The sequence below is a fragment of the Ranitomeya imitator genome, chromosome 7, assembly GCF_032444005.1.
Source record: "Ranitomeya imitator isolate aRanImi1 chromosome 7, aRanImi1.pri, whole genome shotgun sequence".
In the NCBI taxonomy this organism is placed as follows: Eukaryota; Metazoa; Chordata; class Amphibia; order Anura; family Dendrobatidae; genus Ranitomeya; species Ranitomeya imitator.
Genome location: NC_091288.1, coordinates 219,313,900 through 219,328,706, shown reverse-complemented (window position 1 = coordinate 219,328,706; position 14,807 = coordinate 219,313,900). Strand labels below are relative to the sequence as shown.

The 14,807-nt window shown below is 50.0% G+C and overlaps 1 protein-coding gene across 1 annotated transcript in view; it reads right to left on the bottom strand.

The window, feature by feature from the left end:
• Nucleotides 1-4,716: 4,716 nt before the first annotated feature.
• The window catches only part of LOC138645608 (uncharacterized), a 133,965-nt gene continuing 123,874 nt past the window's right edge, over nt 4,717-14,807 (bottom strand). Inside the window, exon 6 of the mRNA XM_069735038.1 lies at nt 4,717-5,330. Within this exon, the coding sequence (XP_069591139.1) occupies nt 5,053-5,330 (278 nt within the window). The 3' untranslated portion in view covers nt 4,717-5,052. The remainder of the gene's footprint in view (nt 5,331-14,807) is intronic.

Here is a 14,807-nt window from a genome sequence, read left to right as displayed (position 1 = left end):
ATGGGACAAAATGAACGGTGCAGAGCACTATATGGGGCACAGATATGGGACAATAATGAACGGTGCAGAGCACTATATGGGGCAGAGCTATGGGACAATAATGAACAGTGCAGAGCACTATATGGGGCACAGCTATGGAACAATAATGAACGGTGCAGAGCACTATATGGCACAGCTATGGGACAATAATGAACGGTGCAGAGCACTATATGGGGCAGAGCTATGGGACAATAATGAACAGTGCAGAGCACTATATGGGGCACAGCTATGGGACAATAATGAATGGCGCAGAGCACTATATGGCACAGCTATGGGACAATAATGAACGGTGCAGAGCACTATATGGGGCACAGATATGGGACAATAATGAACGGTGCAGAGCACTATATGGGGCACAACTATGGGGCAATAATGAACAGCACAGAGCACTATATGGGGCACAGATATGGGACAATAATGAACGGTGCACAGCACTATATGGGGCACAGCTATGGGGAAATATGAACGGTGCAGAGCACTATATGGGGCACAGCTATGGGACAAAATGAACGGTGCAGAGCACTATATGGCAGAGCTATGGGGAAATATGAACGGTGCAGAGCACTGTATGGGGCACAGATATGGGACAATAATGAACGGTGCAGAGCACTATATGGGGCACAGATATGGGACAAAATGAACGGTGCAGAGCACTATATGGGGCACAGATATGGGACAATAATGAACGGTGCAGAGCACTATATGGGGCACAGATATGGGACAATAATGAACAGTGCAGAGCACTATATGGGGCACAGATATGGGACAATAATGAACGGCGCAGAGCACTATATGGGGCACAGATATGGGACAATAATGAACGGTGCAGAGCACTATATGGGGCACAGATATGGGACAATAATGAACGGCGCAGAGCACTATATGGGGCACAGATATGGGACAATAATGAACAGTGCAGAGCACTATATGGGGCACAGATATGGGACAATAATGAACGGCGCAGAGCACTATATGGGGCACAGATATGGGACAATAATGAACGGTGCAGAGCACTATATGGGGCACAGATATGGGACAATAATGAACGGCGCAGAGCACTATATGGGGCACAGATATGGGACAATAATGAACGGTGCAGAGCACTATATGGGGCACAGATATGGGACAATAATGAACAGTGCAGAGCACTATATGGGGCACAGATATGGGACAATAATGAACGGTGCAGAGCACTATATGGGGCACAGATATGGGACAATAATGAACGGTGCAGAGCACTATATGGGGCACAGATATGGGACAATAATGAACGGCGCAGAGCACTATATGGGGCACAGATATGGGACAATAATGAACGGTGCAGAGCACTATATGGGGCACAGATATGGGACAATAATGAACGGCGCAGAGCACTATATGGGGCACAGATATGGGACAATAATGAACGGTGCAGAGCACTATATGGGGCACAGATATGGGACAATAATGAACAGTGCAGAGCACTATATGGGGCACAGATATGGGACAATAATGAACGGTGCAGAGCACTATATGGGGCACAGATATGGGACAATAATGAACGGCGCAGAGCACTATATGGGGCACAGATATGGGACAATAATGAACAGTGCAGAGCACTATATGGGGCACAGATATGGGACAATAATGAACGGCGCAGAGCACTATATGGGGCACAGATATGGGACAATAATGAACGGTGCAGAGCACTATATGGGGCACAGATATGGGACAATAATGAACGGTGCAGAGCACTATATGGGGCACAGATATGGGACAATAATGAACAGTGCAGAGCACTATATGGGGCACAGATATGGGACAATAATGAACGGTGCAGAGCACTATATGGGGCACAGATATGGGACAATAATGAACGGTGCAGAGCACTATATGGGGCACAGATATGGGACAATAATGAACGGTGCAGAGCACTATATGGGGCACAGATATGGGACAATAATGAACGGTGCAGAGCACTATATGGGGCACAGATATGGGACAATAATGAACAGTGCAGAGCACTATATGGGGCACAGATATGGGACAATAATGAACGGTGCAGAGCACTATATGGGGCACAGATATGGGACAATAATGAACGGTGCAGAGCACTATATGGGGCACAGATATGGGACAATAATGAACGGTGCAGAGCACTATATGGGGCACAGATATGGGACAATAATGAACGGTGCAGAGCACTATATGGGGCACAGCTATGGGACAAAATGAACGGTGCAGAGCACTGTATGGGGCACAGCTATGGGGAAATATGAACGGTGCAGAGCACTATATGGCACAGCTATGGGGAAATAATGATCTATTTTTATTTTTGAAATTCACCGGTAAATGCTGCATTTCCACCCTAGGCTTATACTCGAGTCAATAAGTTTTCCCAGTTTTTTGTGGCAAAATTAGGGGGGTCGGCTTATACTCGGGTCGGCTTATACTCGAGTATATACGGTACCTAAGATTAAAAAAGCAAGGCTGCTTTCCTCCAGACATAGCGCCACTCCTGCCCATGGGTTATGCCTGGTATTACAGTTCAGCTCCATTGATGTTCAGGAATAAAGTAGTCAGGATTTTTTTTTATCTTAGGCATTGCCTTTAATGTACTGGCATATAGATACTGTATAAATTATACTGTAGAAATGTAAAAAAACTGACTGGCACTGACGATGGTTGATGGGCAGACGTTATTTGGCCAAATTTTATGCTAAGCGTCTCAAAATTGTTTTCCTAATATTCAAAAGCCGTATTGCTATTCATATTTTCATATATTTCACATTGACATCCCTTAGCACGATAGAGTGCAACCCGTCTTTTTTTGTAAATTATACTGTAGTTAATGAATGAATACATGAAGGAGAAAAAAAGTACAGAATGAAAGTAACAGAAATTGGAAATATTAAGTAGTGCAGAGCTGCAATCAAGCTTCACCCATGGTCATCAGCAGTCCCAGAAAGTATCCACACTGAGCTGCTGCCTGGGTCCTCACCCATTGTTGAGCTGCAATCAAGCTTCATCCATGGTCATCAGCAGTCCCAAAAAGTATCCACACTGAGCTGCTGCCTGGGTCCTCACCCATCGCTGAGCTGTAATCACGCTTCACCCATGGTCATCAGCAGTCCCAAAAAGTATCCACACTGAGCTGCTGCCTGGATCCCCACCCATCGCTGAGCTGCAATCAAGCTTCACCCATGGTCATCAGCAGTCCAAGAAAGTATCCACACTGAGCTGCTGTCTGGGTCCTCACCCATCGCTGAGCTGCAATTAAGCTTCACCCATGGTCATCAGCAGTCCCAGAAAGTATCCACACTGAACTGCTGCCTGGGTCCTCATCCATCGCTGAGCTGCAATCAAGCTTCACCCATGGTCATCAGCAGTCCCAGAAAGTATCCACACTGAGCTGCTGCCTGGGTCCTCACCCATCGCTGAGCTGCAATCAAGCTTCACCCATGGTCATCAGCAGTCCCAAAAAGTATCCACACTGAGCTGCTGCCTGGGTCCACATCCATCGCTGAGCTGTAATCACGCTTCACCCATGGTCATCAGCAGTGCCAGATAGTATCCACACTGAGCTGCTGTCTGGGTCCTCACCCATCACTGAGCTGCAATCAAGCTTCACCCATGGTCATCAGCAGTCCCAGAAAGTATCCACACTGAACTGCTGCCTGGGTCCTCATCCATCGCTGAGCTGCAATCAAGCTTCACCCATGGTCATCAGCAGTCCCAGAAAGTATCCACACTGAACTGCTGCCTGGGTCCTCACCCATCGCTGAGCTGCAATCAAGCTTCACCCATGGTCATCAGCAGTCCCAGAAAGTATCCACACTGAGCTGCTGCCTGGGTCCTCACCCATGGTCATCAGCAGTCCCGGAAAGTATCCACATTGAGCTGCTGCCTGGGTCCTCACCCATGGTCATCAGCAGTCCCGGAAAGTATCCACACTGAACTGCTGCCTGGGTCCTCATCCATCGCTGAGCTGCAATCAAGCTTCACCCATGGTCATCAGCAGTCCCAGAAAGTAGCCACACTGAGCTGCTGCCTGGGTCCTCACCCATGGTCATCAGCAGTCCCAGAAAGTATCCACACTGAGCTGCTGCCTGGGTCCTCACCCATGGTCATCAGCAGTCCCGGAAAGTATCCACACTGAACTGCTGCCTGGGTCCTCATCCATCGCTGAGCTGCAATCAAGCTTCACCCATGGTCATCAGCAGTCCCAGAAAGTATCCACACTGAGCTGCTGCCTGGGTCCTCAGCCATGGTCATCAGCAGTCCCAGAAAGTATCCACACTGAGCTGCTGCCTGGGTCCTCACCCATGGTCATCAGCAGTCCCGGAAAGTATCCACACTGAACTGCTGCCTGGGTCCTCATCCATCGCTGAGCTGCAATCAAGCTTCACCCATGGTCATCAGCAGTCCCAGAAAGTATCCACACTGAACTGCTGCCTGGGTCCTCACCGGTCTCCTCTTTTTCTTTTCTGGTGTGGTTGACACATGAGCGCTGCAGCTAGTGATTGGCTGCATAACTCATGGACCAACAATGAGAGGATCGGCAAGGAATTGGTAGGTGCGTATGTGATTTCAATTCTCCGAAGATCTGGGTGGCAGCTCAGTGTAGATCCTTTCTGGGACTGCTGCTGACAGTATCGATCATGGACGGTGGTAAATAACAGCACAGAGGCAACCGATCTGTTCTCCTTCGTATTTTTATTGTAGAATTTTGCCTGTTGATAATAAGTTAAAAACAAAACGGAACCATGAGCTTCAATGAATGGAATTACAAGGGTTTGCACATCTTAGTAATTACAATATTTTTTGTAAAATTGTTGCCCTCAGATTACTTGAATTCCCAAAACTCTGCGTTCTTCCCTGACTACAGAGATTTGAGGTTGGGCAGAGTCTGTTGTGCCTCGGATGGTGTCCGCCTCATAATTTCTGGAAGGTCTTGTACTAAAGGATCGCGTAAGCAACAACAATGAGGGGTAATGGTGCTTCAGGCACATGAAAGCGTCGGCATTGGGCCGTCTACTTCTGTCTTTTGATATTTGCTTTCAGATTCTTAATGACTACCGGGTTATTTTTCTGCAAAATTGAGAGAAACGCGTCGTTATCTCCAGGACCCCAGGATCTCAAAAAAGTGTAGAGTTCTCTCATTTTCTCTTGGCTGGTGTCTTTTTTTCGGATGATATCGTAATGTTCCTCTGTCAGTAACCCTTCATCCAAAAGATCGTCCAGAACGGAATCCACGTCAGTGATGTTGTTAATTAACTTCTTTCGATTTTCAATCACAAAATGTTTCTTATCTGCAGTGAAGATACAAGGATTGTGTCACTACAAGAAGACCTGATATTATCAAGGATTTCGATAGATATTTTTCAAAACCTGTGGACCTTAGGATATTGCATGTAGAGAGGAGGGAACCAATCGCCATGTTGGGGCTCTGCATCGTTCAGTGAGTTTTTGATCAATAAGTTATGTAATGTACTTTCTCAGGAGCACATCGCTCCTCTGACTCTCCACAGCCAACTGGGGGGACTGGTGCGCTCCTGAAGATTGACAGCTCAGGTCTACAGCGCAGTCGCACTGATGATCTGAGTTGTTTGTTCTCCCATGTAGCTGGCAGAAGTAGTTTTGCCTCTGCAGCATTGGAGAATGTGCAGCCATCGTCAGATGCAAAGAGCTTGTAAGCACTGCACTCCTAGACTAAGAAACTGACCTTCTCTGATAGCTACCATTGCAGGCTCGGTAATGAACAGTAAACTCTAAAATTTAAAAAAAACCTCCTTTCTCGAAAACAAAGAGGATTTGTCATAAGAGTAAAGTTGCAAAGTTTGTTGTTTTTACAAGCATAATGCAACTTTAAGCTCTGTTGACATCAGCATTTTCAGAGACATTTCAATGCCTCCTGTGATATATGCTCCAGCCCAATGTGTCCTGTGATATATGCTCCAGCCCGATGTCTCCTGTGATGTATATGCACCAGCCCGATGTCTCCTGTGATGTATGCTCCAGCCCGATGTCTCCTGTGATATATGCTCCAGCCCAATGTCTCCTGTGATGTATATGCTCCAGCCCAATGTCTCCTGTGATGTATGCACCAGCCCGATGTCTCCTGTGATGTATATGCTCCAGCCCAATGTCTCCTGTGATGTATATGCTCCAGCCCAATGTCTCCTGTGATGTATATGCACCAGCCCGATGTCTCCTGTGATGTATGCTCCAGCCTGATGTCTCCTGTGATATATGCTCCAGCCCAATGTCTCCTGTGATGTATATGCTCCAGCCCAATGTCTCCTGTGATGTATGCTCCAGCCCAATGTCTCCTGTGATATATGCACCAGCCCGATGTCTCCTGTGATGTATGCTCCAGCCCAATGTCTCCTGTGATATATGCTCCAGCCCAATGTCTCCTGTGATGTATGCTCCAGCCCAATGTCTCCTGTGATGTATATGCTCCAGCCCAATGTATCCTGTGATGTATATGCTCCAGCCCAATGTCTCATGTGATGTATGCTCCAGCCCAATGTCTCCTGTGATATATGCTCCAGCCCAATGTCTCCTGTGATATATGCTCCAGCCCAATGTCTCCTGTGATGTATGTTCCAGCCTAATGTCTCCTGTGATGTATATGCTCCAGCCCAATGTCTCCTGTGATGTATGCTCCAGCCCAATGTCTCCTGTGATGTATATGCTCCAGCCCAATGTCTCCTGTGATGTATATGCTCCAGCCCGATGTCTCTTGTGATATATGCTCCAGCCCAATGTCTCCTGTGATGTATGCTCCAGCCCAATGTCTCCTGTGATGTATATGCACCAGCCCGATGTCTCCTGTGATGTATGCTCCAGCCCAATGTCTCCTGTGATGTATATGCACCAGCCCAATGTCTCCTGTGATGTATGCTCCAGCCCAATGTCTCCTGTGATGTATATGCACCAGCCCAATGTCTCCTGTGATGTATGCTCCAACCCAATGTCTTATGTGATATATGCTCCAGCCCAATGTCTCCTGTGATGTATATGCTCCAGCCCAATGTATCCTGTGATGTATATGCTCCAGCCCAATGTCTCATGTGATGTATGCTCCAGCCCAATGTCTCCTGTGATATATGCTCCAGCCCAATGTCTCCTGTGATATATGCTCCAGCCCAATGTCTCCTGTGATGTATGCTCCAGCCTAATGTCTCCTGTGATGTATATGCTCCAGCCCAATGTCTCCTGTGATGTATGCTCCAGCCCAATGTCTCCTGTGATGTATATGCTCCAGCCCAATGTCTCCTGTGATGTATATGCTCCAGCCCAATGTCTCCTGTGATATATGCTCCAGCCCAATGTCTCCTGTGATGTATATGCTCCAGCCCAATGTCTCATGTGATGTATGCTCCAGCCCAATGTCTCCTGTGATGTATGCTCCAGCCCAATGTCTCCTGTGATGTATGCTCCAGCCCAATGTCTCCTGTGATGTATGCTCCAGCCCAATGTCTCCTGTGATGTATGCTCCAGCCCAATGTCTCCTGTGATATATGCTCCAGTCCAATGTCTCCTGTGATGTATGCTCCAGCCCAATGTCTCCTGTGATGTATATGCTCCAGCCCAATGTCTCCTGTGATGTATGCACCAGCCCAATGTCTCCTGTGATATATGCTCCAGCCCAATGTCTCCTGTGAGGTATATGCTCCAGCCCAATGTCTCCTGTGATGTATATGCTCCAGCCCAATGTCTCCTGTGATGTATATGCTCCAGCCCAATGTCTCCTGTGATGTATGCACCAGCCCAATGTCTCCTGTGATATATGCTCCAGCCCAATGTCTCCTGTGAGGTATATGCTCCAGCCAAATGTCTCCTGTGATGTATGCTCCAGCCCAATGTCTCCTGTGATGTATATGCTCCAGCCCAATGTCTCCTGTGATGTATATGCTCCAGCCCAATGTCTCCTGTGATATAGGCTCCAGCCCAATGTCTCCTGTGATGTATATGCTCCAGCCCAATGTCTCCTGTGATGTATGCTCCAGCCCAATGTCTCCTGTGATGTATGCTCCAGCCCAATGTCTCCTGTGATGTTTGCTCCAGCCCATTGTCTCCTGTGATGTATGCTCCAGCCCAATGTCTCCTGTGATGTATGCTCCAGCCCAATGTCTCCTGTGATGTATGCACCAGCCCAATGTCTCCTGTGATGTATATGCTCCAGCCCAATGTCTCCTGTGATATATGCTCCAGCCCAATGTCTCCTGTGATGTATGCTCCAGCCCAATGTCTCCTGTGATGTATGCTCCAGCCCAATGTCTCCTGTGATATATGCTCCAGCCCAATGTCTCCTGTGATGTATGCTCCAGCCCAATGTCTCCTGTGATGTATGCTCCAGCCCAATGTCTCCTGTGATGTTTGCTCCAGCCCATTGTCTCCTGTGATGTATGCTCCAGCCCAATGTCTCCTGTGATGTATGCTCCAGCCCAATGTCTCCTGTGATGTATGCACCAGCCCAATGTCTCCTGTGATGTATGCTCCAGCCCAATGTCTCCTGTGATGTATGCTCCAGCCCAATGTCTCCTGTGATATATGCTCCAGCCCAATGTCTCCTGTGATGTATATGCTCCAGCCCAATGTCTCTTGTGATATATGCTCCAGCCCAATGTCTCCTGTGATGTTTGCTCCAGCCCAATGTCTCCTGTGATATATGCTCCAGCCCAATGTCTCCTGTGATGTATGCTCCAGCCCAATGTCTCCTGTGATGTATGCTCCAGCCCAATGTCTCCTGTGATGTATGCTCCAGCCCAATGTCTCCTGTGATGTATATGCTCCAGCCCAATGTCTCCTGTGATGTATGCTCCAGCCCAATGTCTCCTGTGATGTATATGCTCCAGCCCAATGTCTCCTGTGATGTATGCTCCAGCCCAATGTCTTTTGTGATGTATGCTTGTCACGATTCCCCGTGACCGCTGCCACCAATTGGTCAGGATTCACACCGTGATCGTCACCCCTACGTCACGGATTGAGGTGACTTTAGGCCAACAGACGGCTATCACATGTGCAGGGGGGCTTATCTTAGCTATCCCTCCACTCCACGATGTGATGAAAAACCACACACAAGGCTATTGACCTCTTAGCTTACAGCAGGGGCTTATTCTAGGTATCCCACTGCTTTTCTATATACCACGAACTGCAGGGATTTATGTATATCCCGCTTACAGTTCCACTTAACACTTGCAGCTCTCTGGCACCCCCCTTACTCTCAGGTCAGATTAGGTACTGCACCTAGGGTAATTAGTCGCCAGAAAGGCTGCCTGCTATGTACTGGCTATTGGGCACGCTGCAGCGACGCGATAACTACTCCCACTCAGGCAGGAACAATAATTATTAACGCCGCAGCCGCTACAACATAACCCAAAAGTCTGCACACTTCTCGCTGCCACCAGCTTCGATTAAACGGGTCCGAAGCTAACCCAACACAGTAGCGTATTTCCCTTCAGAAGACAGGGTAAGTTTAGAGCAGGATGAACGAACTAATATTAAATATTATATCCCATAAAAATAATTAGGCAGTGCTTTATCAAAAATATTTTATAAAGATGTTACAAATGAGGCAATTGCAAATATGTACAAGGGTAATTATGAAATAAACAGGGATTAAATGAGAAAAGTATCACTCACATGTTCAAAGCATTGCAGGCAACCAGGCTATTGGAGTTTTTCCCATACGTCCCAGCTCATTTGGACGTGTGCAGGGCTCTTCCAGGAGAAGACAAGAAATCAAGCAGAAAAAGACCTCCTCAGAGCCTGCCCGACACTTAAAACATTAAGGCTGTGACATCACAGAAAGGCTGGCTTATCCAGACCCTCCTCTCTCTACATTCTGCTTAAACTTTAAACTATTTTCTCTAATTTCTATAACTTCACTACAAAACATGTCAGAGTCCTAACATATTCCTCATTCATCTTGGATTAACGTGAGCATTCTAAGGAGATCAAATATGTCCTATCTGGGATACATATTTACAGAGAAATCCCTACTTCTTTACCAGATGGAGTTAGAAGCCCGAGTTTCAAGGGATGGGTAGGTACACCGAGTGAGAATAAGAATATATATTTTCGTATGTCTAGCTTAAATCGTTTGCCTAATATCTAACAAAAACTAAACAAAGAATCTTTCATGGATCCTCGCAGTTTCTACTTCACTTATAGCTGAACAAGAGCTTACACAGGAAATGCCGGTCGTAAATTCCTTTCGGCAATAAAACCTCTCTTCCCCCATACATTGGCAGATCAGCTCTTGGCTGGGTGAAAGGGAAGGGGGGCTTGTTAGCCGACGGCCTTGAGCAAGAGAAGCTACAACTGTTGCAGTATCACTCCAAGAAGGGGGGCTTAGCCCACGCAGGCTAGCAAGAAAACTAACTTATGATATACATTTTCCTCACACCTCCCCCTTCAGGTGTGCGCTAGGGAGGCAGGACCTGATGGTTCTCCTCCATGCGCACCTCAGCAGGTTCACCCTGGTGGGCCAACCCATCACCATTGCCATGCTCTGGCTCCATGGTGCCTCCGCCTACCCGGTGCCCCAGGTAGTGAACCTCCCTCATGCCCATCTGACACTTTCCCGGCTTGATAGTCAGTCCTGCTTGGTGAATTCGCCTGAGCACCTCCTCGAGATGCTGCAGGTGTTCCTCCCAGGAGGAACTGAAGATGGCAATGTCATCCAAGTACGCCACGGTGTACTTCTCCAGTCCCTGAAGCAGGAGGTTGACCATCCGCTGGAAAGTGGCAGGGGCATTCTTCATGCCGAAGGGCATGACCGTGGACTCGTACAGTCCAAAGGGTGTGATAAAGGCAGACTTCTCCTGCGCCTCGGGGCTCAGGGGAATCTGCCAGTATCCTCAACTCAGATCCATTATTGTTAGGTAATCTGCGCCAGCTAACTTCTCAAGCAGCTCCTCGATGCGCGGCATTGGGTGCGCATCCGAGGCTGTGATGGCGTTGAGCCCCCTGTAGTCCACGCAGAACCGGGTGGTCCGGTCCTTGTTTGGCACGAGAACTACAGGTGATGCCCACGCGCTCTTTGACCGTCGAATCACCCCCAGCTGTAACATCTCATCGATCTCTTGGCGCATAGTCTGCTGCACCTGGTCAGAGATTCGATAGGGTGTTCGCCGTAGTGGGGCTTGATTCCCGGTGTCCACCTCGTGGACTGCTAACCGAGTCCTCCCAGGTCGGTTGGAGAACACGACCCGGAAGGGTTCCAGTGTGGTTTGCAACTGCAACCGCTGGGATTCAGTTAACGAGGTGCTTACCTCCACGTCCTCGATGGACCCATTGGCCTTGGCTTGGGCCAGCATGTCCAGGAGGGTGTCTTCCTCACGGTCTTCGGGCAAGCTGCAGACTGGTAGGATGAAAGGTTCACGTTCGTGATGAGCCTTCATCATGTTGACGTGAAAGGCCTTTCGCCTACCCCGAGCGTGGTCAAGCGTGACCACGTACGTGACCGGGTTGAGCTGTTGGTGGACGACGTACAGGCCCTCCCAGGCTGCCTGAAGCTTATCCGTTGGTACGGGGACCAGCACCCACACCTTTTGACCCACATGGTAGGTCCGCTCCCGGGCGTTCTGGTCGTACCAGTGCTTCTGATCAGCCTGAGCCTGCGTCATGTTGTCATGCACCAACTGCGTCAAGGTCTGCATCTTGTCACGGAAGCGCATGACATACTCCACTAGGGACACTTCAGAAGGGTTCGGCTCCTCTTCCCAGGATTCTCTTACCAACCCAAGGGGTCCCCGAACTCGCCTGCCGTACAGGAGCTCGAAGGGGGAGAACCCCGTCGAGGCCTAAGGAACCTCTCGGTAAGCGAACAGCAGGTGTGGGAGGTACCGCTCCCAGTCGCGCCCTTGAGTCTCAACCAGCATGCGTAGCATCTGTTTGAGGGTACCATTGAAGCGTTCACACAGGCCATTGGTCTGTGGGTGATACGCACTCGATACCAGGTGCTTCACCTGCATTCTCTTACAGAGAGCCTCCATTAGGCGAGACATAAATTGGGTCCCTTGATCAGTAAGCATTTCCCTGGGAAACCCTACACGTGAAAAGATGGCCAACAGGGCATCCGCCACCTTATCTGCCCTAGTTGACGACAGAGCTACTGCCTCTGGGTACCGGGTAGCATAGTCTACCACAGTAAGGATGTATTGCTTTCCAGAGCTGCTGGGGACGGCCAGCGGGCCCACAATGTCCACCGCGATCCTCTGGAAAGGCTCTTCTATCACTGGCAAAGGGATCAGGGGAGCCTTAAGAGCAGGCCCCGCCTTCCCCACTCTTTGACAAGTGATACAGGAGCGGCAGTAGTTTGACACATCTGTCCCCATCTTAGGCCAATAGAAGTGTTGAGACAGCCGGGCCTTAGTTTTGCTGATCCCCAAGTGTCCAGCTAGCGGGATCTCATGGGCAATCCGCAACAACTCACCCCGGAATTGCTGTGGGACGACCAGCTGTCTTTCCCTCAACCACTCCTTTTGTGATTCTCCGGGTACTGTCTCCCGGTACAACCTTCCTCGTTCCCAGAACACCCTCTCCTTATCAGTCTCGGAGAAGAGCGTCCCGGCAAGTTGTCTCAAACTCTCTAGGCTCGCGTCTGTGTGCAGAGCGGCCTGAAATTCCTGGCTAGGGGAAGCCAAAAGCGATGTCAGGGTCCCTTCCCCACGGGAACCCTCTTGGACCTGCTCGGGGTCCACCTCTGGTTCAGTCATAGTAATGACTGAAGAGGGTCCGGAAGGCTGACAGTTATCTGCGTTCCGGGCACTCTGACTGCGGGTGACAGCAGCTCCGTAGGCTGTCTCCCCGGGGGTTTCTACAGTCCCATCAGCCGGCGCTGCTATGGGCTCTACCTCCCCATCCACCCCCAACACTCCAGGGGCAGGGCTACTTATGGGCCAGTTACCTTCCCCGGTGGCACTGGTCACTTTCATGGCATCACCTTCCTCACGGTTCCCATGCATCTCCCCATTTCCTGTAGCACCGACACTTGCCCCTGTTAGGGGTTCCTCAGCCGTCTCACTCCGCAGAGCGACGTGGCTGGGCACGCCTGTACCTATGGACACATTAACCTTCACAGAAAAATCATTATCAGGTTCAGCTGGCATAGGTACAACATTTTCACCATCAATCCTAGGAAAAAAATGGTTAATAGATGCATCATTACAAGATAAAGCATGGCCAGGTAACACATGCGATCTCCCATCATCATCATCATCATCATCAGGGTTAACGTTACCCTTATTAGTATATTGGGGAGGGGTATCAGTGACGTAGTGGGCAACCAACCTCCCCAAATCAGTCCCCAACAAAACATCAGTGGGCAAATTATCAGACAGCCCCACTTCCTTCACCCCGCTCCCGGCACCCCAATCAATAAAAACCCGGGCCATTGGTAAGGGACAGCTGATGCCCCCAATCCCAGTGACAGTTAGGGTTTTCCCCGGAATGATTTCTTCAGGGGCCGCCAGTTCGGGTCGGATGAGGGTTCGTTCAGCCCCGGTGTCCTTGAGGCCTGTTGCAACATGGCCCCCCACAGTGACTGGCTGTACGTTGTCACACACCCTCCCAACCACACCACCCACCAAAAGAACTGCTGCATTAGGCCCTGGGGCCTTGGCTTGGGTGTTCTTCTGCTTGGTTGGGCAGGAGGGACTGAGATGACCAGTCTGATTGCAGGTGTAACACTTGCGAGGTTCGGTGGTAGGTCTGGTGCTGTTGGCCACGGGGACAGGACCTCTGGTGTGTTGGCTGGCAGGGGTACTGGCGTTGGATGCAGGCTTACCCCCTCTCCAGCTGGTGGTGACTGGCTTCCGCACTTCCGATCTACGGTTGGCCTCATAGGCATCGGCAATCTGTGCTGCTTTCGTCACGTCTTTGGGTTCTCTGTCCATCACGAACTGTCGCACCTCAGCTGGGCAAAGATGAAAGAACTGGTCTTTGATCATCAGGTCTCGCAGCTGTGCAAAGGTGGTCACTGACAGTCCTTGGGTCCACTGGTCAAAGTGGGTCCCCAGTCCATGCACCACATCACTGTAACTGTCGTGTGGGCCACGTTGGAGGGTCCGGAACTTTCTACGGTACACCTCGGGTGTAAGCTGGTACTTGGCTATCAGAGCCTGCTTGATGGCCTCATAGTCACCATCTTGTTCTTGAGGGAGGGCAGCAAACGCCTCCAGAGCTTTACCTCTCAGCCCTGGTGTCAGGTATCGGGCCCATTCATCTGTAGGCAGCCGGTACTGTCTGCAGGCTTTCTCAAAGGCCCGCAGAAAAGTGTCCAAGTCCCCGTCCCTCTCCATAACAGGGAAGTGATCGGGCCGGGGCTTAGGTATCTGAGCGCTGCTGGGCTCACGGCTGGACTGGGACGACCCCTGCATTTGCAGCCGGGCCATCTGCAGCTGGTACTCCCGCTCCGCTTGCCGCTCGGCTCGGGCCTCTCTCTCGGCTTGCTAGGCCTGGGTCTCCTGCCGGTATTGCTGAATCAGCTGCCGACGTCCCTCATGGTCGTCAGTGGGGAATTCTTTCAAGGCCGCCTGCAGGTGGGGGTCCAATTCGCCCGGATTGCTAACAGGGCCAGCATTCAGTGGTTGGACCTCTGCTGCAGCACCATGTTCGCTGGTGCTGGCTTCTCCGGCCTCTGGGCTCTGTGACCTGGCTTGGTCGGCATCCCATTGCACCAGAACTGCGACCAGTTGGGCTTTGTTTTTGCTTGCAAAGTCAATGTGCTGTGACTTGCATAAGGCAACAAGGGTGTCTCTCGTCTGCTGCTC